This window comes from Takifugu rubripes, chromosome 19 (genome assembly GCF_901000725.2).
Source record: "Takifugu rubripes chromosome 19, fTakRub1.2, whole genome shotgun sequence".
Lineage (NCBI taxonomy): Eukaryota > Metazoa > Chordata > Actinopteri > Tetraodontiformes > Tetraodontidae > Takifugu > Takifugu rubripes.
This window is the reverse complement of record NC_042303.1, coordinates 4,210,417-4,231,012: the sequence shown is the minus strand read 5'-3', so window position 1 is coordinate 4,231,012 and position 20,596 is coordinate 4,210,417. Positions and strand designations below refer to the sequence as shown.

General features: G+C 48.9%; 1 protein-coding gene across 1 annotated transcript in view; it reads right to left on the bottom strand.

The window, feature by feature from the left end:
* Window positions 1-1,229: 1,229 nt before the first annotated feature.
* The window catches only part of LOC101074143 (protein tyrosine phosphatase receptor type G), a 142,493-nt gene continuing 123,126 nt past the window's right edge, over window positions 1,230-20,596 (bottom strand). Inside the window, 14 exon segments of the mRNA XM_029826708.1 lie at window positions 1,230-4,566; window positions 4,686-4,821; window positions 5,213-5,355; window positions 5,445-5,591; window positions 5,669-5,797; window positions 5,894-5,970; window positions 6,208-6,298; window positions 6,605-6,751; window positions 8,416-8,551; window positions 12,659-12,834; window positions 12,965-13,093; window positions 19,720-19,854; window positions 19,933-20,015; window positions 20,333-20,429. Of these exon segments, the coding sequence (XP_029682568.1) occupies window positions 4,420-4,566; window positions 4,686-4,821; window positions 5,213-5,355; window positions 5,445-5,591; window positions 5,669-5,797; window positions 5,894-5,970; window positions 6,208-6,298; window positions 6,605-6,751; window positions 8,416-8,551; window positions 12,659-12,834; window positions 12,965-13,093; window positions 19,720-19,854; window positions 19,933-20,015; window positions 20,333-20,429 (1,773 nt within the window). The 3' untranslated portion in view covers window positions 1,230-4,419.

Sequence of the window (20,596 nt, the reverse complement as noted above, 5' to 3'; positions counted from 1 at the left end):
TATACTTTTATTTTAGAAAATGTCTGTCTGCTGTTCGTATTCCACTCTCAAGACCTGTCAGATCGGAGAGAACGAACCTCGTGTTAGAGAAAATTATTGCCGTGCTGCGCTCCAAACATTATAACAAAGTCTATATTTTATTTTGAAACTTTCGACCGGACTTTAATGCGATTAAAATGACCTTTTTTAATTCTAAACTATTCATTAATACATAGTCATATACACATTGGCTTAAAACCTACCTCTTTGAAAAAGCTTATTGTTACTAATTCTGTAGTTCCAGTTACTATTATAGACAGACAGATTATCATACTTAGGAGGTCGTCTAATCATTAGGTTAACGTCTTAGCTATGCTGCTATAGGCCAAGGCTGCCGGGGTCCGGAAACATGATCACCTGACAGGCCTCTGTCACCCCACTGGGTCATGGTTTCTTCTCCTCTCCTCTCCTTTCCTCTCCTTTCCTCCTCCTCATCAAGCACACTAGTTATGCTGATTCTTGTGTAGTTTTTCTGCTTCTACCCCCCTCCCCTCTCTATTCATTTACAGGTATCGCTGCCTTCGGAGCTGCATGATGACCTCTGGCCCCGCTGACCCGCTGTATAAATAGTGTATTTTTGTATGTGTTTCTGTACTCTGTGCCCGTCCTCTCCTCTCCTCTCCTCTCCTCTCCTCTCCTCTCCTCTCCTCTCCTCTCCTCTCCTCTCCTCTCCTCTCCTCTCCTCTCCTCTCCTCTCCTCTCCTCTCCTCTCTTCTCTCTCTACCCAGCTGGCCATCAGCAGGAGGTTCCCCCTACATGAGCCTGGTGCTGCTCAAGGTTTCTTCCTGTTAAAGGGGAGTTTTTCCTTGCCACTGTTGCTTGTCTGGGGTTAGGCCCTGAGATTCTGTGAAGCGCCTTGAAACAATTTTGATTGTAAAAGACGCTATATAAATAAAGATTGATTTGATTTGATTTGAGATTGATAGAAAAAAGGGAGGGATTCCGCCCCCTGCTGGTAGCAAGTCCGATTACATCAGGATTTCTTTCTGAATTTTCACAGGTTTGATCATCTTTAGGTTTGACTTGCCTTCCGTGACCTTAGTGACTTTAAACACAGAGGACAAATACTCAATGTTTAAAACTAAAATTAATTCAAAATGTTTATGATTGGTGCTGACGTAAATAGCGTTTGCTGGTGTGTTTGGCGTTTTGACGTCTGAGGGCAAAATTTAAATGGCACTTTCAGAAAGTTACATCAAAACCCAGATTTTATTCTTGTGTATACCAATACCATTTACATATTAAATAACGTTATATTAGAATGCTTTGATATAGCTTTCAAGGAAACAAAAAAAGAAAAAAAAATTCTTAAGCTCTCAGTGACAACAGAATTGCAACCTCAATTGTAGAAAAAAAATGAAAGTAACAACAAATCAATTGTAATTTCATGATCACTGCCTGCGTGTTGATGGAGGGCATGAAACTGGACTATGCTAACCAGCTGGATGAACCAACTATCCATCTTACAAAAGCGATGCCATGGGGGTTTGCTGGGGACCTGTGCCCTTAATCCTCAAAAGATGGAAAACTAAAGGTCACAATGAAGAAAACCCTCTTAAATTGTATAATTTAAACAGACACGTTTTCTCCAACACAGTCAACACATCAAATATGTACATCTGTGTGTGCTTCCATGGCAACACAAAATACTTAATTCACATAATCACGATTGCTTCAAAATAGGCGCAGAGCACATAAATAAACACATGTTGGCTACATTCGAGATGCAGGCTGGACTGTGGTGACAGCACTGGCCGCAAACAGTTTCACACAACACTTCAATATAAACCTTTACAGCCTAAATCCTCCTGAGTCTTATTTGTAATGCTGAAGTGATGCACTGAAGATGTCTGACATGTTGTATCATCGCTGTTACAGGTACAGAAGGTGCAGAGAAGTTAGCCCACTAAAACATCAAAGAGCTTCTGGTTACCTGCAGGATGTCAGTTTTTGGTTTAGTGGTTGAGTCTAGCCGGACTTGGCAACTTTGTCTGATGTTCAGGCCAGAAGGCACCTGTCAGTCATGTGCACGACCACAGACAATGAAGGTTACCCACAGCCATTACAGCCCAAACAGCTGCCCTGGAATGGCTGGCTCAGCCTTGATAATTCAAATATAATTTGAGGCTGGAGTGTCCAGCAGCTGTAGAGATTTGGGCTCTTGAGTTGGGTAGCTTGTTTAGCTTGATGAGCTGTTTAGTAACTCCGGTCTCTCAGACACGTAGCATGTTTCACTCGTAGTTTTGCCTCTCAAACTTAAATTGGTGTCTCGTGTCAACGTCTTACGTGAAAATGAAACAAAAATGTGGATTTTATTATTCTGCCGTCTTTTCACCCAGGACGATGAAAAATGGTACAAAAATGTTGCGATGGTGAGGCTCACCCCTCCACAGTGTTTTCTTCATCTGTGCTGAAGGTCAAAAGGAAAAACAGAGTTTGGCCAAACATTTTCTCATCCATTTGGAGGGTGGTGAAATGAGAAAACATTTTTATTTAACACACAACAGTCACAGAGATAAAGTCCAAATCTGTGGCCAACGCAGAGTGTCGCTCCGAACAAAAGTGTTGTGAGCAGGAATGAAGTACAATCATGCGTGACAGTGATCGCGGATGCAGGAGGAGCCATTCTGTCCCTCGCAAACACTAATTAAACACTTAAGTATAACCCATAAAATACGTACGTCCCACGGTTGGATAAAATTGAGACGCTCCAAAGATGGTTTGCTGGACAACAACAAATCTCCTGATGACCTGCACGTGGTTTAGCTCTTCCTGTTACATTCAACTGGGTTTAACACAGTTCAAACCACGTGTGTGGGAGTGGGAGAAGCCTATTAACCATGACGTGATCAGAGTTGCTGATAAAACTTTAAAGGTGTCTAGAAGTGATGAATCCAAAAGTAAAGCCAGAAAATGTGTGTCGCCACCTAGTGGTCAAATGAACAACTGCAGTCATATAATCACAGCTTGGACAGCCCCGGACCTTCGGCACTTAATTCATGAAAAGCTCATGAGATCTGGGTTTTATTGATGCTGTCTCTCCAGGATCTCGCGGTCACTGCTGAGTTTGCCAGTAGACTGGATGGACAATGGTGAAGAGGCTAACAGCAAACATACCGTAAGTGTGACGTGGTCGTGCCAGTTAACATCCCTGATGAAAGGCATGAAGATGATCGGGGTGCGAGCTATGTCGCCCTCTAGTGGCTGTCTAAAATAACAGAAGGCAAATTTACAGTGCAAATTTCATGGACTTGAATGGAAAAGCAGCAGCAGCAGCAGCCTGATGTTTTGGCTTCATTCATGTTGATGTAAAGCTGATGGGAGCTCAGGTCAGTGGAGAAGATACAGAAGAAGAACTGTCTGACGTGTAACCAGAAAAACAAATTCTGGTTTACGAACAAGAGAATAAAAATTTGCTCGCAACCCTGTTTCAGATTTGTAAAAGCTAAATTGTTGCATAGAGTTTGTCTTCTGCAGCTGCCGCTCGGATCCAACCTGGCAGGGACGCAGACGCAAGACAGCAAGCAGACAAAACAATGAACTCTCTTCTCAGAAAGATCAGCTGAATTAGCAGCAAACGAGAAAGCTGAGGAGGGTTTGAGTCCACTTCCAGATGCTGGGGTCAAACATCTGCCAGCTGGAGGTGGAGGCCACATAGGACGTGTACAAAAATCACAGAGTTATCATGATAAGGATATATTTATATATGTAGACACAGAGTATTTCCATAGATTAAAAAGCAACATATCAATTATACAAAGCAACAATAACAGAATTTCACAGTAGCAGTTGTTTCACCACCTTTCTAACACGGGCTGGGCTTGTTCGTGTGAGCCGGAAATGAGGAAACGAGGCCTTGGTTGGGGGGGACCAGGGCCACGTGTCAGCAGCAACGGAGATAGTAAAGCAAGCAGGATGTAGGAGGTCACGCCAAGGTGAGGACCAAGGCAGAGTTTGCGCCATCCAATGGCGTTCCTTCACAGGAACAGCGGGTGGACGGATGGCCAGAGCTGTGGAATGTAGAACTAAACCAGAGGAGGGCGGACGGTGCCAGCGGGTCGGCTGTAGCATCGGCAGTAACACTGAGATAGTGCAAACGAGGACAGACAGTTTGTCGCTGCTGCAGTGAAACGTAAAGATGAAGGTGCAAACCCGTCAGTAGGAGAACATTAAGACATAAAACGGCGAAAAAATAAATATCAAAAACTTTTTTCAGTGTAAAAAAGTAATCAGGTTATTCACTTTAACCAAGAGTCTGGCAAAAAGGCCTCAAAATGTCCACAGGAGTTCCTTTAGAAGGGCAAGTGCTTCCTTTAGAGGCTCAGGGACCTTGCTGGCTGTTGGGACAGCTCTGTTCCAGGCCAGGGGGGGGGGGCGCTCTCACACCAGAGACGCCAAGCTTTCGGCTGGGTCAGACTCCGACATGGACACCGTCGTCCCGATAGTGTTCCTTGATAGACGAGCAGAGATGTTCTCCTTGCTGCTGATGAGGCCGAGGAGGGCTTCGTAGAGGTACCGGTACTGGCCCTGTGGACGTACCAGAGACGGACAGAAATGGTGAGAATCTGAAAGATGTGACCATGACAGCTGAATGAGTAAGTCTTGTTTAGTTTGTTTACTGCTCAGTCTGTCACAGTTCTACTCACGATCTCTGCAAACACTCCTGGTCTCATCAGGTTGATCATCTTAGCGACCTGATGGACATCAACTGTCCCCTCTCTGTCCAACTGTTGACACAAGGTGGTGAGTGCACAGAGGGTCCCAGCTGTTACCGCTCCCAACCTGGGAGAGACGCACGGCCACCATCAGCCAACGCACGCACACCAGTTCATTTACCCTCTCTGTCCCAGTATAACCAGAGATTTAGCTCCTCTATCCCAATATAACTTGTCAGCAATCAACAGCATGTCAGCAATCAACAGCAGTTTTTGAGGCTACCGGCAGACTGAAGGAACCTTCCACTTTCTGTGTCCTCAGATGCTAACAACATCAGTCTATAAATGTAAACAGGAAGCAACCAGGACTGGGGACAAGGTTCCGGGCACCACGGGGTTCAGGTGAGGTGTGTAAGGTGACAACACCGTGCCCGGAGGTCCCGCCCACACTTCAAACTAGGGTTCTTCAGTCTCAACAGGCCACAGAAGGATCATGAGCACAAACATGAGGCACTGACTCGTCGTGCACGACAGTGGGTCCATCGCGAGCTCCCGCTTCCTCTCTGATGACTCTGATCAGCTCAAAGCTGTTGCTGATTGGTGCCTTTGGATTTGGCCATTTGGGGCACTGAAAGTGGCGAACTTCTAAGACATAGTCATCCTAACGGACAGAGGAACAGATGGTAGATGAATGAGATGAGGCTGAGCTGTTTCACACAAATACACACATATGTCTGCACGTGCAGTCACCTGTGTGGCCTCCAGGATGAAGTCATGGACGCCGATCTCTTGGTCAGCTGACAGAGGCAGTCGGTCTTTACCCATGAGGGTGATGCTAAAGCCCTCACAGCTCTTTGGCTCCTCCCAATTGGGCCAGTACACAAACTCGTCCTCTGCCTGTATAAGAGCGCAGACCTTCGTCACATCAACATCAACACATGTTTGAGCGAGTGGAGGAAAGCTGAGTGTTGTACCAGTCCGTGGGTAGCCGGCAGCATGACGACGGTCTGGGCGTTATGGTCCCAGACCATTCTCCAGAAGTCTTTAGTGGTGTGGGGCAGAGGATGTTGGGTAATGATGAACTCCTTACTGCTGTAGTAACCCTGCAGGAGGTCAGAACCACAGTAGAACATCACCTCAACAGCCGCGGACATTTGCTGCGAGGGAACTAAAGAAGCATCAGTGATTGACAGGGTTACCATCACGTAGGAGGCGTTGATGTAGTCGCTGCCTTTGGCATCGGCCAGAGGTGCAAGGCGGACCCGGGCTTGCTCTGCTGCAGAACCCCCATTGGGACACAAAGAGAAGAAACATGTAAACAGTCAGGACATTGCATACAGGTCTGTTGTCTCAGCCCAGCCCAGCAGCTTGAATGTGCTGTAGCCCATACGCACCATGAATGCAAATATGAAGAGTTAGCACACTTAGCTCAAAACAACTTCTTCGGATTGATCAGCTGTGGGTATGATTAAAGGCAGCTGTCCTACGATTGACCAGATTCATGATGACTTACATGGCAACAAAGAGGAATTTCTATTCTTCTCCTTGTTGCACTCCTTCTGCGCGTTGAAGCATTCCAACTTGTGGTTGCACCGCGTCACCGACTGAAACACAAGTCAACAGTGGCAGGGTTTTAAGTTTTAAACAACAGACAGTTGCGGAGAGCAAAAAGTTCATTCTTTCAAGTCACACAAAAACCTTTTTGATCACAGTTTCATCGTGATTTCATTTCTTCATGCTAGCTAGCTCACTCATTCTGAAGCCAACGTCTAAAGAGACTAACCTAGTCGCTGCTATAAAAACTACTGTTTCATACAAAATAGCAAATTTTTATATTTAACTGCTATTTTTTTCTTGGTGCAATTAAAAGCAATTTGGCTGGAGATGATCTTTTTGTAAAGTCCTTTCACCTTAAACTGTTTCTCCAAGCGTGTCCGGCTGTTGCATCCTGGTGTTGTTATCTTGTTAAAGTAGCTATGAAGCTGCCCGGCTGCTACCTCAGTGTCCTTCCCCAGAATGGCCTCCATCAAGGCATCATGGATGAAGACAAACTGTTCCTGGATCAGTGAGGAAGAGTCACACAGGGCTGCTGCAGCCACCTTCATAACACTCCATGCTAGGCCTAAATAAAATAATAATAATATAGTATATAATAATAAATAAAAACTTGTAGCATCTTGTGCATCACCCATCATGCTTGCTACTTCTTAAATCACACTTCATTGTATGTATTTATGTATTTGAATGGATAAATATTCTTCTGAATGGCTTGAACTTAAGGAAACCCTTTAGTGGAAAAAGAGATGAGGAGATGATGAAGAGGCTCTCTTGTCCTTGTTCAACACACCCACAATCATCACACCTAGGGTCGGAGGTGGGTGGTGAAAATCACAACCACACAAAAGTGCTTCAAACAGTGAAATGGTGAAAACAACAGTGGAACACTGTTGATGATGACAGTCTCCACTGTAGAGCAGAGTCTCTGGGTCACATGGACCCTCCTGAGCCACAGCCTCTGCTGGCAGTGGTGTTTGTGGTCCAGCTGAGGTCCTCAGAAATGTTTGTGTCTGAGATTTAAAATCCAACACTGACTGTTTGGTCCTTGAGTTGTTTCTGTTCACCACATTAGATGTTGTTGGAGCTGGTCTCAGATTCGTTATTGTCGTTTATCTGTGAACTCAGACATGAGACCCCAGATGGATTGTGGACAAAGACCCGATTGTGCAGAGATGATGGCATGCACCCAGACAGTGGAGTCTTAAAGAATGAAGTCCACAAACACAATCTTCACAGATGAAGCTAGTTTCTCCAAAAACACCTGCTGGTATCCAACCTGATCCACAGCAGGAGGGAGGGGTGACATGTTTCAGGACCAGTCAGAACTATTACATGAGTCCATGAGGATGTGAGTCCTCTTTGGGACAGAGACAAGAATGGCGGAAGCATTTGGGGACAGCATCTGTGGAGTGCAAGCAGTTTAAGATGGAGGTGAAGATTGAGGATCTGCTCAGCGCAACAAGGTTCTGTCAGGACCTGCAGCTTTCCAAAGGTTTTCACTAGGGAGGGCCTGCCTCCTCACTAGGAGAACCCTGCCAACCATGCCCACCGTTGTAGAATGTCCCGGTGTACTTCACAGGAGTCCCCGATCCTCCTGTCCTCTGTGTGTCTCATCTCTAGACTGTGGTGACATTGTTTAGCTGTGGGACCGCCTGACCTCCTGTAGCCCAGTTCAGCTCAGGTTCTTCTGCCAACTGTGGCTATGCTGGGTGATGAAGCAGGACCTAATCCGCTCCCACCAGAGTCCATGGGTCTATCGCAGTGCCGTGGATCCTGTGAGCAGTTTAACTTTGTCTGTAATTGAGCAGCTACGTCTCCGTAGTGACCATAATTAGGCAAATTTCCCTTGAGCACATGAAAGCTGATACTTGCTCCTCCTCGCGATCCAAGAATAACTGTCTCATCTGCCTGTAACACCCCAATGTTGGGATATTCTAGGCTTATTTGAGAGGAGCAGCTGATCAGAGAAATTGGGCATAAAGAAAGAGCAGCAACAGTTCACATGTTCTGAAGATCTGAAAAGGTTCTTCAGTCCCTCTGTTGCTGTTCAAACATCTCCACCACTATGACCAGCTAATGTTCTACGCTACACTTCAAACCCAGAAGGAAGCAAAGCTAACACCAAAGAGGCAACATGCAGATACAGGAAAAGAAGCACACTGACCTCCGTCTGCACCAGGTAGTTGCGTTGGCTGCGTATGTGCTTGAGGAAGCCGACGACGTTGACTGTCTTCTTGTCCCTGATTTGCTGCAGCATGCTGTCAATGACAATGTAGGTGCCTGTCCGACCCACTCCAGCACTTCAAAGGCAAGACAGAGAGTGAGGGGTTAATCCCACCATGTTGGGAAACAGACAGGTCTAAGTCTCAGGTTCTCATTCAGAACCCATCAGAAGATAGCCAGCTAGAGACTGGGGGCTGATGTCAGCAGTGTTTCCTTCTGAACCATCGGAGTCCACAGTAGAAAGGAACAGAGCAGCAGCTTCAGTGGGACAGGAGTCTGTCTGATGCCCTACACGGATCTAAAGGTTCCCTGCCAGCATAGTCTATCATGGCTAATCATCCTGTCGGCAAGCAGACTGACCTCCAGTCAGTCTGATTGGTTTCTAAAGGTGGATATAGTGTCTTTAGAGACAGAAACAGATGTCTGCAGGACAACAGGACCAACACGTGAGCATCTGTAGGTGGAGCTACAGGCGTGGTATTGCCCCTGCTGTAGTGAGGTGCGCTGACATGTTTTGATGAGCTGCTGAAATCAGTGGGCTTGGCGCACAAGTCCCCTGAGGCCTGCAGACTGCAGATGATTACCAGTAATTTCCCCTTCAGAGACAATGTCGCTTACACACAACCTGGTGATTGGGGCTGCAGCGCCGGCATCCGGCTCAGAGGGAAGATGGGTTAAAAGTGACTGTGAGTGCAAGAATTATTGAAAATATCTACTGATGCAGAATACCAGTTTCTGCAGAGCAGCAGTGCTGGTTTAGTGATTTAGCCCCCTCCCTGGGCTGCCACCTTATCGTGGTGGAGGGGTTTGCGTGTCCCAATGATCCCAGGAGCTCCGTTGTCTGGGGCTATATGCCCCTGGTAGGGCCACCCATGGCAAACAGGTCCTAGGTGAGGGACCAGACAAAGCGTAGCCCAGGACCCCCTAATGAAGATAAATAACATTGGTCTCAAGTTTCCCTTGCCCGGATGCGGGTCACCGGGGCCCCCTCCTGGAGCCAGGCCTGGGGGTGGGGCACATTGGCGAGCGCCTGGTGGCCGGACCTCTGCCTATGGAGTCCGGCCGGGCGCAGCCCGAAGAGGCAACATGGGACCCCCTTCCCGTGGGCTCACCACCTGCAGGAGGGGCCAAGGGGGTCGGGTGCATTGTGTTTTGGGTAGCAGCCGGAGGCAGGGACCTTGGCGGTCTGATTCCCGGCTGCACAAACTGGCTCTAGGGACATGGAATGTCACCTCTCTGGTGGGAAAGGAGCCTGAGTTGGTGCGCGAGGTTGAGAAGTTCCGACTAGATATAGTTGGCCTCACCTCGACGCACGGCAAGGGCTCTGGAACCAGTCTTCTTGAGAGGGGTTGGACTCTCTACCACTCTGGAGTTGCCGATGGTGAGAGGCGACGAGCAGGGGTGGCAATTCTGGTTGCTCCCCGGCTCAGTGCCTGTGTATTGGAGTTTACCCCGGTGGATGAGAGGGTAGCCTCCCTTCGCCTTCGGGTGGGGGGACGGATCCTGACTGTTGTTTGTGCCTATGGTCCAAACAGCAGTTCAGCGTATCCACCCTTTTTGGAGTCCTTAGAGGGAGTGCTGGAGAGTGCCCCTTCTGGGGGCTCCCTCGTCCTCCTGGGTGACTTCAATGCTCACGTTGGCAATGACAGTGTGACCTGGAGAGGTGTGATTGGGAAGAACGGCCCCCCTGATCTGAACCCGAGTGGTGTTTTGTTATTGGACTTCTGTGCTCGTCTCAGATTGTCCATAACGAACACCTTGTTCAGACATAAAGGCGTCCACATGTGCACTTGGCACCAGGACGCCTTAGGCCGCAGATCGATGATCGACTTTGTGGTTGTGTCATCGGATTTGCGGCCGCATGTTCTGGACACTCGGGTGAAGAGAGGGGCGGAGCTGTCAACTGATCACCACCTGGTGGTGAGTTGGCTCCGATGGTGGGGAAGGATGCCGGACAGACCTGGCAGGCCCAAACGTGTTGTGAGGGTCTGCTGGGAACGCCTGGCAGAGTCCCCTGTCAGAAGGAGCTTCAACTCACGCCTCCGGGAGAGCTTTGACCATGTCCCGGGGGAGGCGGGGGACATTGAGTCCGAGTGGACCATGTTCCGTGCCTCCATTGTCGAGGCAGCTGACCGGTGCTGTGGCCGCAAGGTGGTTGGTGCCTGTCGTGGCGGCAATGCCCGAACCCGCTGGTGGACACCAGCGGTGAGGGATGCCGTCAAGCTGAAGAAGGAGTCGTATCGGGCCTTACTGGCCTGTGGGACTCCTGAGGCAGCAGATGGGTACCGGCGTGCCAAGCGGAGTGCAGCTACGGCGGTTGCCGAGGCAAAGACTCGGGCATGGGAAGAGTTCGGTGAGGCCATGGAGAACGACTTTCGGACGGCCTCGAAAAGGTTCTGGACCACCATCCGGCGTCTGAGGAGGGGGAAGCAGTGCACTGTCAACACTGTGTATAGTGGTGATGGTGTGCTGCTGACCTCAACTCGGGATGTTGTGGATCGGTGGAAGGAATACTTCGAGGACCTCCTCAATCCCACCAACACGCCTTCCAGTGAGGAAGTAGGGCCCGGGGACCTGGAGATGGGCTCTCGTATCTCCGGGGCTGAAGTTGCCGAGGTAGTTAAAAAACTCCTCGGTGGCAAGGCCCCGGGGGTGGATGAGATCCGCCCAGAGTCCCTTAAGGCTCTGGATGTTGTAGGGCTGTCGTGGTTGACTCGACTCTGCAACATCGCGTGGACATCGGGGGCAGTGCCGCTGGATTGGCAGACCGGGGTGGTAGTCCCTCTTTTTAAGAAGGGGGACCGGAGGGTGTGTTCCAACTATAGGGGGATCACACTCCTCAGCCTCCCTGGCAAGGTCTATTCAGGGGTACTGGAGAGGAGGGTCCGCCGGATAGTCGAACCTCGGATTCAGGAGGAGCAATGTGGTTTTCGTCCTGGGCGTGGAACAGTGGACCAGCTCTACACCCTCAGCAGGGTCTTCGAGGGTACATGGGAGTTTGCCCAACCAGTCCACATGTGTTTTGTGGACTTGGAGAAAGCATTCGACCGTGTCCCCCGGGGGGTCCTGTGGGGGGTCCTCCGAGAGTATGGGGTGTCGGGCCCGTTGATACGGGCTGTCCGCTCCCTGTACGATCGGTGCCAGAGTTTGGTCCGAATTGCTGGCAGTAAGTCGAACTCGTTTCCGGTGAGGGTTGGCCTCCGCCAGGGCTGCCCTTTGTCACCGATTCTGTTCATAATTTTTATGGACAGAATTTCTAGGTGCAGTCATGGTGTTGAGGGGATCCGGTTTGGTGACCTCAGGATCGCGTCTCTGCTTTTTGCGGATGATGTGGTCCTGTTGGCTTCATCGGCCCGTGACCTCCAACTATCACTGGATCGGTTCGCCGCCGCCTGTGAAGCGGCTGGGATGAGAATCAGCACCTCCAAATCCGAGGCCATGGTTCTCAACCGGAAAAAGGTGGAGTGCCTTCTCCGGGTAAAGGAGGAGATCCTGCCCCAAGTGGAGGAGTTTAAGTACCTCGGGGTCTTGTTCACGAGTGAGGGAAGAATGGAGCGGGAGATCGACAGGCGGATCGGTGCGGCGTCCACAGTAATGCGGGCTCTGCACCGGTCCGTTGTGGTGAAGAGAGAGCTGAGCCGAAAGGCGAAGCTCTCGATTTACCGGTCGATCTTCGTTCCTACCCTCACCTATGGTCATGAGCTTTGGGTCATGACCGAAAGAACAAGATCCCGGGTACAAGCGGCTGAAATGAGCTTCCTCCGTAGGGTGGCTGGGCTCTCCCTTAGAGATAGGGTGAGAAGCTCTGCCATCCGGGAGGAGCTCGGAGTAGAGTCGCTGCTCCTCCGCGTTGAGAGGAGCCAGATGGGGTGGCTTGGGCATCTAGTCAGGATGCCCCCTGGACGCCTCCCTGGTGAGGTGTTCAGGGCATGTCCCTCCGGTAAGAGACCCCCGGGGAGACCCAGGACACGTTGGAGAGACTATGTCTCTCGACTGGCCTGGGAACGCCTGGGGATCCCTCCGGATGAGCTAGAGGAAGTAGCTGGGGAGAGGGAAGTCTGGGATTCTCTCCTTAGGCTGCTGCCCCCGCGACCCGACCCCGGATAAGCGGCAGAGAATGGATGGATGGATGGAATAAACAACCTCCTTCTCCTGGCACTGCTTCCTGTTTCCTGTTTCCTCACCTGCAGTGAACGATCATGGGACCCATGTCTGTGGTCTGGGCTGCGGACGACCTGCGGACAAAGGTGAGGACAGGCAGGGTGTACTCGGGAACACCCATGTCAGGCCACTGGGTGTAGTGATACTGTAGAACTGTTCTTTCACCCAGGGTCCTTGTCTTATGGTTGCCTCGACCAGTCTGCAGGAACACAAGAAAAGACAAACAATAACCAGTCCTTTATAATGTTTGTCTCAGTATCATTTCATCCTCTCTGTTGGAGGATGATACTGGGATGTGGTTGATGGATGAAGTCGTCCAAGGCTCTGACCTTCTTGACCTTGCGTAGGCTGAAGCAGCGGATAGTGAAGGAGGCGTGGACCTGGCAGCTCCTCAACGTGACCTCCATGCTGCCGTACTCCTCATTGTTCTCTGCTGGCCAGTACTGCTCACACTTCCTCTGAAGATCAAAGACACAAGTGTGTGAGATCAAAGCAGAAGGCTGAGCATGAGTAACAGGATGGATGCTTGCTGCTGACAACATGTTCATTTGTTTAGTTTTGTGGGGTAAAAGTTCAGAGCAAGGTTGCTGGAAGAGGAACTTTCTCTTGTCACAGCTACGGGCAATCAATTTGGGTTCTCATCTGGTCCCTGACAGTACCATCTGGCCAGTAATGAACCCAGCGCACAACCCGTCCCTGCTGGACCAACTGGAACGGATTGAGGGAATCCTTCAGCAGCATGAGGAGGCGGTGGCGGCTGCCGCCGTGGAGACGAGACGTGCCGCGGAGGCGAACGAGCAGGCGCTCGCGGAGCTTTCCGGTCTGCTCAGCCGACTGTCAGCGCGCCTTGAACCGGCGGCGCCTCCCGCTTCTTCCATACCTGCGTCAGCTCCTGTAATTCTGCAGCAGGGCCCCGAACCTCGGGTTAGTGAACCCGAGCGCTATGAGGGTAATCCGGAGTCCTGTGACGCCTTCGTGGTGAATTGCTCCCTGCTGTATTCCCTGCAGCCCCGCGTGTTCGCTACTGAGGCAGCCAAGGTAGCGTACACCATTACACATCTCACCGGACGGGCATGGCTCTGGGGAACGGCCGAGTGGGAACGTCAATCGGAGGCCTGCTCCACCTTCTCCGCTTTTGCTGCCGAGCTCCGCAAGGTGTTCAGGCAGGGGAACTCGCGGTCCTCTGCAGGACGTTGACGGCTGGCGCTCCGCCAGGGAGAGTGGTCCGTGTCGGATTACTCAATTGACTTCTGCACCCTGGCCAGCCGGAGCCAGTGGAGCCCTGCCGCGTTAGTGGACACTTTTCTACACGGATTAGCAGCCTACATTAAGGACGCAATGGTGGCCTATGACGTCCCCAGCTCGCTGGATGGGGCCATTGACTTAGCAACCCGGGTGGACCTGAGGGTTCAGGCTCGTCGACGGGAGAGAGCTCTGCGGCGACGCTTTGCGGAGGCAGGCGAGCTCTCGACAGGAGTTCCTCCTCAGCCTGCAGCATCTTCCAGAAAGGAGGAACCCGTGCAGCTTGGCCACACGTCGCTCACAGGGGAGGAGCGCAGGCAGCGGCGTCAGTTCAACCTGTGCCTCTACTGCGGTGGACAAGGTCATTTCATGGCGACCTGTCCAGTAAAAGCCCAGACTCACCAGTAACTGGGGGAATACTGGTGAGTCCTATTTCTGCTTCCCCTCAATGACCCTGCCTTTCACCACAGAGGTGGTCCGGCAGCTGGACCTTGGACACGAACCACTGGCGTCTGCCATCCCAACCCAAGCGTTGGACGGGCATCACCTGGGGAACATCCATCACCAGACGGGCCCGGTAACCACTTCGGGGTGATTCCAGGAAGATGGCCCGTTCGTGGGACCATTCCCCATCGTCAGAATCATCAGCCCGGCGGCAGTCAGACTCCAGCTTCCCCGGTCAATGCGCGTGCACCTCACCTTCCACGTTTCTAGAATTAAGCCTGCCCACGAGAGCCCCCTGGTCCCGGATCGCCCGGCTCCACCTCCCCCGCAGCTAGTGGATGGGGGCCCAGCATACACAGTCAGTCGGCTCCTGCGCTCCAGGACCTCCAGACCTCGGAGGCCCGAACCAGAAGTGGAGGTGGAGAATGAGGACCGTGGGTTGGATTCATCAGGGTCACAGGAGTTCTGACCCCCCCACCCCCCACCCTTCGCCAGGAGGGCGACCCTGGACTTTGCTTAGGGACGTCGGGGGCCGTCCCTTGAGGGGGATGGGAGGGTCTCTGTCACAGCTGCAGGCAATCATGCCTGTGAGTCGCTTTGCCCCGCACACCTGTTGTGTATCTGGACACTAATGAGCCTCTCTTCTTAATCCCCGGAGGAACACCTGCTCCCTGCCAGATTGTTATTCGTGTTCCGATGACTCCAGCATATTCCTGTTTGCCTGCCTGCCCGGTTCCGACCTTGCATGTTCCTGACCATTCTGTTTTGCCTTCTCACCGGTAAACCCCGTCTGCCTTCTGCCCGATCTCGACCTTGCCTGTCCCCGACTATTCTATTCTGCTCGCTCCCCGGTAAATGCTGTCTGTTGTCTGTGTCTGTGTCTGAAGCGGTGTTCAGCCAAATTCCTGTGTCACATTTGGGTTCTCATCTGGTCCCTGACATCTCTATTGTGTTCGTGAATGTTTTTTCTTTGTCCTGTCCAGCAGTGAGACAAGTAGGATTAGCCTCTGATTAGCCTCTGAATGCATCTTGTGTCAGGTTTTTTTCGCCAGGATGGGCCTAACGAAACAAACTACCAATCACAGCAAGACAACTACCAAAACAAGCCATAGAAAGAAGAGAGAGAGAAAAGAAAACCCCCAAAACAATACAAAAAGAATTGATTTTGAAGCCGATCAAAAACCAACTACCCGCACACACATCTGTCCCTATGGACCCACAAACAACCCCAGGACCCAACATACAACAAAGGCACCCGCAGACCACAGCCCCTGGGTGCACGCCAGGACCTGGCCTGAGACCTGCAAGACATAACACTGCCCGTGCAATTTGAAGGAGTTGCGATACTAGAAAGATGACTCATCCACACTCACAATCATACATTTTCACAAGACAGAGACAAACAAGGACCTCACACAAACAAACACACAAACAAGCGTGGCACCGTGGGCAGCACAGAGCATTTGGAAAGGCCCCAACTCACCCCCCAAGGACCGAAATCCGCAGGCAGGCAGACCCCCTGGCCCAGGGAAAGCACGACCCCTGGCCAAGCGAGGCCAGACTGCCTAGACACACCAGCACGCAGAGGAAGGCCATTAACACACACTAATGTCATCAGTGGAGTGCTCACAGATTTCAGAATCCCCCAGATCTATTTGGAACATTCTGTGTCTTGTGTACTGAACAATGTGTAAAATTTTGTATCGTACAAGTTGAAGTTTCGGATTTTTGGTCGTTTTAAATGTATTTCTGCACACTTTGGTCCAGAAATCTTGGTCTGGCCTGACAGATAAATCTCTTTCCCATCTCAAGGATGGTAGGGAGAGATATATGTCAATGTTGGATATTAAGAGAGACAGTAGATTTGGATCCAAAAAACAAAAATGTTTTAATTATTGGAGGTAGTTCCAGGTTGGTTTGGCTATTCCTAAACCTTCCATTAATTATAAACATTATCTGCTGATACTACATGAAGTTAGTTGTGCTAATTGCAAACTTGTCAACTACATCTTGAAATGGGATTTATGTCCTGTCTTTCATTATAGGTCCAATATGAGTAATTCTATTAGACTTCCATGTGTATGTGGAGAATATTTTTGTTTTTCTATCTTTTGCAGGATATCAGGATTTTACCCTATGGGTGTGAGTTTGCAAGGGTTTTTGATTATTCATTTTTTGATTAATGATTTTTCATTATTCCACTAATAAATGGTATATAATGGTATAATGGTATATAATAATTTCTTTACAAATCACCTGTTCTATATTCACTCATGGATGGACAATTGTTGGCGAGAAAATAATGATACACATTTGGTAGTTCCAGAGCTCCCATTTTTTGAGAGCTTGGAGGAAATATTGATTACAACAGGTTTAGTGTTTCCTGGTTGAACTGGTATAGATGACTGGGGTTGGAATCTGCAGGTAAGTGGTAAAATTAAGGATTTAAATCAGTTAACTGAGTAAGCAGAGACAGAAGAGAATTCATTGATGAGTGCCACTACCCCAGAAAGTAAGGCCTGTGAGCTCTGAAGAAAAGTAATACATCATCTGCATAAAGACTGATCTTGAGATTTATGTATTTTTGTTTGGAGTCCTTCTATGTCTTTATTTTGTCAGATGTATGCTGTTAATGGCTCTATGACTGCAGAAAGTGAAGGGGATAAAGGGGAACCTTGATGAATGTCCCTGTGCAGATTAAACCTTGGTGATATTGGATCATAAGTTTTCACTGATGAACTTGGGGAACTGTATAGTATTAGGGTCCAGTCTATGAAGGAGTTTCCAAATCAAAATATGCAAAGGACCACAAAAAGAAATTTCCAATTTACTCTATTGAATGCTTTTTGTGCATCTACATACAATAGTGGTTTTCAGTGTCGACCTTTAAGGAATCCTGTTTGGTCAGGGTGTATTATGTCAGGAATAACTGACTCTAATCTCGTTGCTAGTGTTTTACATATAATGTTTAGGTCAACATTTCTAAGAGATATGGGACTATAGCTAGATGGCAGAGTTGGGTCTTTAACAAGTTTGAGCAGGCTAATGTTTGCAGGGTTTAGGTGAGGGTATAATAAGTAATTTTCTTTTATTTATGTTACCATTCTGTAAAATAGTGGGGCTGGCAGGATCCATGTCTTTGAAAATTTCAGCTGGGAAACTATCTGGGCCCAGAGCTTTATTATTTGGCATATTTTGAAGGGCCTAATGGAGTTCAACCATTGAGAATGGTGAGTCCAAGACTAAGACCTGTTCTCCATTTAGCTTGGGTATCACAATATTTTCCAAAAATGATTCAAGAGTCTGATGGGTTTGTCTCTAATGAATATAGTTTTTACACAAAAGTCTCTAAAAGTTTTACTTCTTTCATCAGGATTGTGGGAAATATTTCCTGCTGACACCTCAATAATTTGGATCAGTGATTTTTCTTAATTGATGTTTAATCGATGAGCTAAAACCATTCTGAATTGTTCGAATGCTCTTAATATTCAAAAGTGTCTTTGTGTGTGAAATCTGGTCCGTTTGTCAAGGATACTCTTTAATTCAGGTTTCTTAGATCTCTCAGTAGTTGCTCTTGTTGGGAAGCAGCATAACCATCTTCTAGAGTTTTTATTTTCTGTTTGATACAACTGTTTTTCCCCCGTTTCCTTTTACGTGTTGAGATTATTTTACCTTTTATTTTAAAGAACAGATGGTGAGATTTCAGGTGAGTCATTTATTTGCAGGAATGTGTCCCACTCTCTTCTAAAATAATTAATAAAGTCGTGATCTTGTATCAATGATGATTTAAATCTACACTTTGTAGGTGATGGTGCAGATCTTGTGTTACCCATGTTGGTTGTGACTTGATGAAATCCTCTTCTATTATAAGTGATGTATTACAGTCAGCATAAATTGCTGTGAAAAAGGCATAAAAGGAGGGGTCTTCAACATTTGGACCCAAGATGCAGGCAATGCATAGTTTAGAAACTTGAATTGATATACTATTACATATCTGCCCTCTGGGGCTATAATTGTGTTATCAAGAGAAAAATGTACTTTCTTGTTTGTCATAGCAACACTTTTGTTTAGAGTTGCAGCAGGAGAAGTATGTCAGGGGAAACATATCAACATATTCTGTGAGCATATTCTCCCTGGTCTTAGCTATGTGACAGAACATTCTATCTCCAGTGATGTGTAGTCATCCATTAAATTTAGAATAATTTTTAAAATTCTTCTTCTGACCTACAAGGTCCTCAGAGGCTTAGCTCCGTCCTACCTGGAGGAGCGAGTGATGCCTTATAATGACACCTTATAATCCCAATAGACCTCTCCATTCTCAGAATGCTGGTTTACTTGTGCTCTCCAGAGTTTCTAAAAGCAGAATGGGGGGCCGAGCATTTAGCTGCCAGGCCCCCCTGCTGTGGAACCAGCTCCCTGTCCAGGTACGGCAGGCTGACTCCATCTCTACTTTTAAGATTAGACTTAAAACCGTCCTCTTTGAAAAACCCTATTGTCAGTAATTCCAGTTATTATCCTAGACATATTTATCATATTTAGAGGGTTGTCTAATTGTTAGGTCACATCTTAGCTATGCTGCTATAGGCCAAGGCTGCCGGGGTCCGGAAACATGATCACCTGACAGGCCTCTGTCACCCCACTGGGTCATGGTTTCCTCTCCTCTCCTCTCCTCTCCTCTCCTCTCCTCTCCTCTCCTCTCCTCTCCTCTCTCCTCTCCTCTCCTCTCCTCTCCTCTCCTCTCCTCTCCTCTCCTCTCCTCTCCTCTCCTCTCCTCGCTCTCCTCTCCTCTCCTCCTCTCTCTCCTCCTCCTCTCCTCTCCTCTCCTCTCCTCTCCTCCTCTCCTCTTCCTCTCCTCTCCTCTCCTCTCCTCTCCTCTCCTCTCCTCTCCTCTCCTCTCCTCTCCTCCTCACCAAGTGGATCAGTGATTATATTATTTCTTGTGTAGTTGCTCTGCTTCTCCCCCTCTCTCTTTGTATTCATCTACAGGTATCGCCACCTTTATGCTGACCTGCTGACATCCGACCCCACTAACCCACTCAACTCCTATTTTAATTATTGTATTTCCCTGATCTCTGCCTGTTCTCTCCTTTACCTGTCATCCCCCTTCTCCTCCCTCTCTACCCAGCCGGCCATCAGCAGGAGGTTTTCCCTACATGAGCCCAGTCCTGCTCAAGGTTTCTTCCTGTTAAAACAAAGTTTTTCCTTGCCACTGTTGCTTGTCGGGGGTCAGGCCCTGGGATTCTGTAAAGCGCCTAGAAACAATTTTGATTGTAACAGATGCTATATAAAGATTGATTGATTGATTGATTGATTGATTGATTGATTGATTGATTGATTGATTGATTGATCGATCGATCTGCCTGGAACATCTAGGGCCATTCTGGCTCGTGAGGCTCACCCTTCCTTTCTCTACCAGGTTGGTGATCATTACGATGATCCCAGTGTTTTGCTCCCACACCATCCTCCAGAAGTCCTCAAAGGTCGACCTGAGTGGTCCCTGGGCTGCAATGTAGGCTTTTGGTTTGTTGTAACCCTGACGGGGGAACCAGAAGGGACACGTGAATACAGGACAGAGTGAGGACACAGACACAGACAGCAAAGCAGCACTTACATCCACGTGGTTAGCGTTGATGTAGTCGCTATGTTTGGAGTCTTTCCCCGCCAGTGGCCTGAGCTTCACCCGACTGTGGTCATCTGAGGAGGAAGCACATATGTTCAGCAGGTTGGAGCCATCTCACAACTGGTGCTGGAGATCTTCTGCTAATCTGGAACCATCTGATCTTGAAACATTACTTCTGGCTCCTCTGAGCCTCCCTCTGGAGGAACTACTCCTCGGTCCCCCCTTTTGAGTTTTCACCATAGGAAGTAGGACCACTAGGGACTAATGTATCTGCCAGGTCAAAGCAGGGTCTAATCCAGAGTTACAACAGGGACTGGTGACCCATGTTGATAAGCACATAATCACTTCAGAGTGTAATCACAGCATGTCTGACTGTAGCATGTGCACTCACAGGCCATGATGTTGATGTATCTGTTTTTGTGCTTGTTGTCAGGGTGGTTGGAGTGCTCCGACGTTAACGCCATGCCAGCTGTGCACCGCTGGATATCCTGGAAAGCACACACACACACACACAGGTGCATTAGCCTGACTATGAAGCTAACCCCTTTCTTTTCCTGTCTCTATTTCCTGCTTCATGTCCCCTGTCCCCTGTCCCTGGACTAACCATGCTGGAAGTGCTCAGTATGACAAGCTCAAACAGCTGCTGGGACGGCAG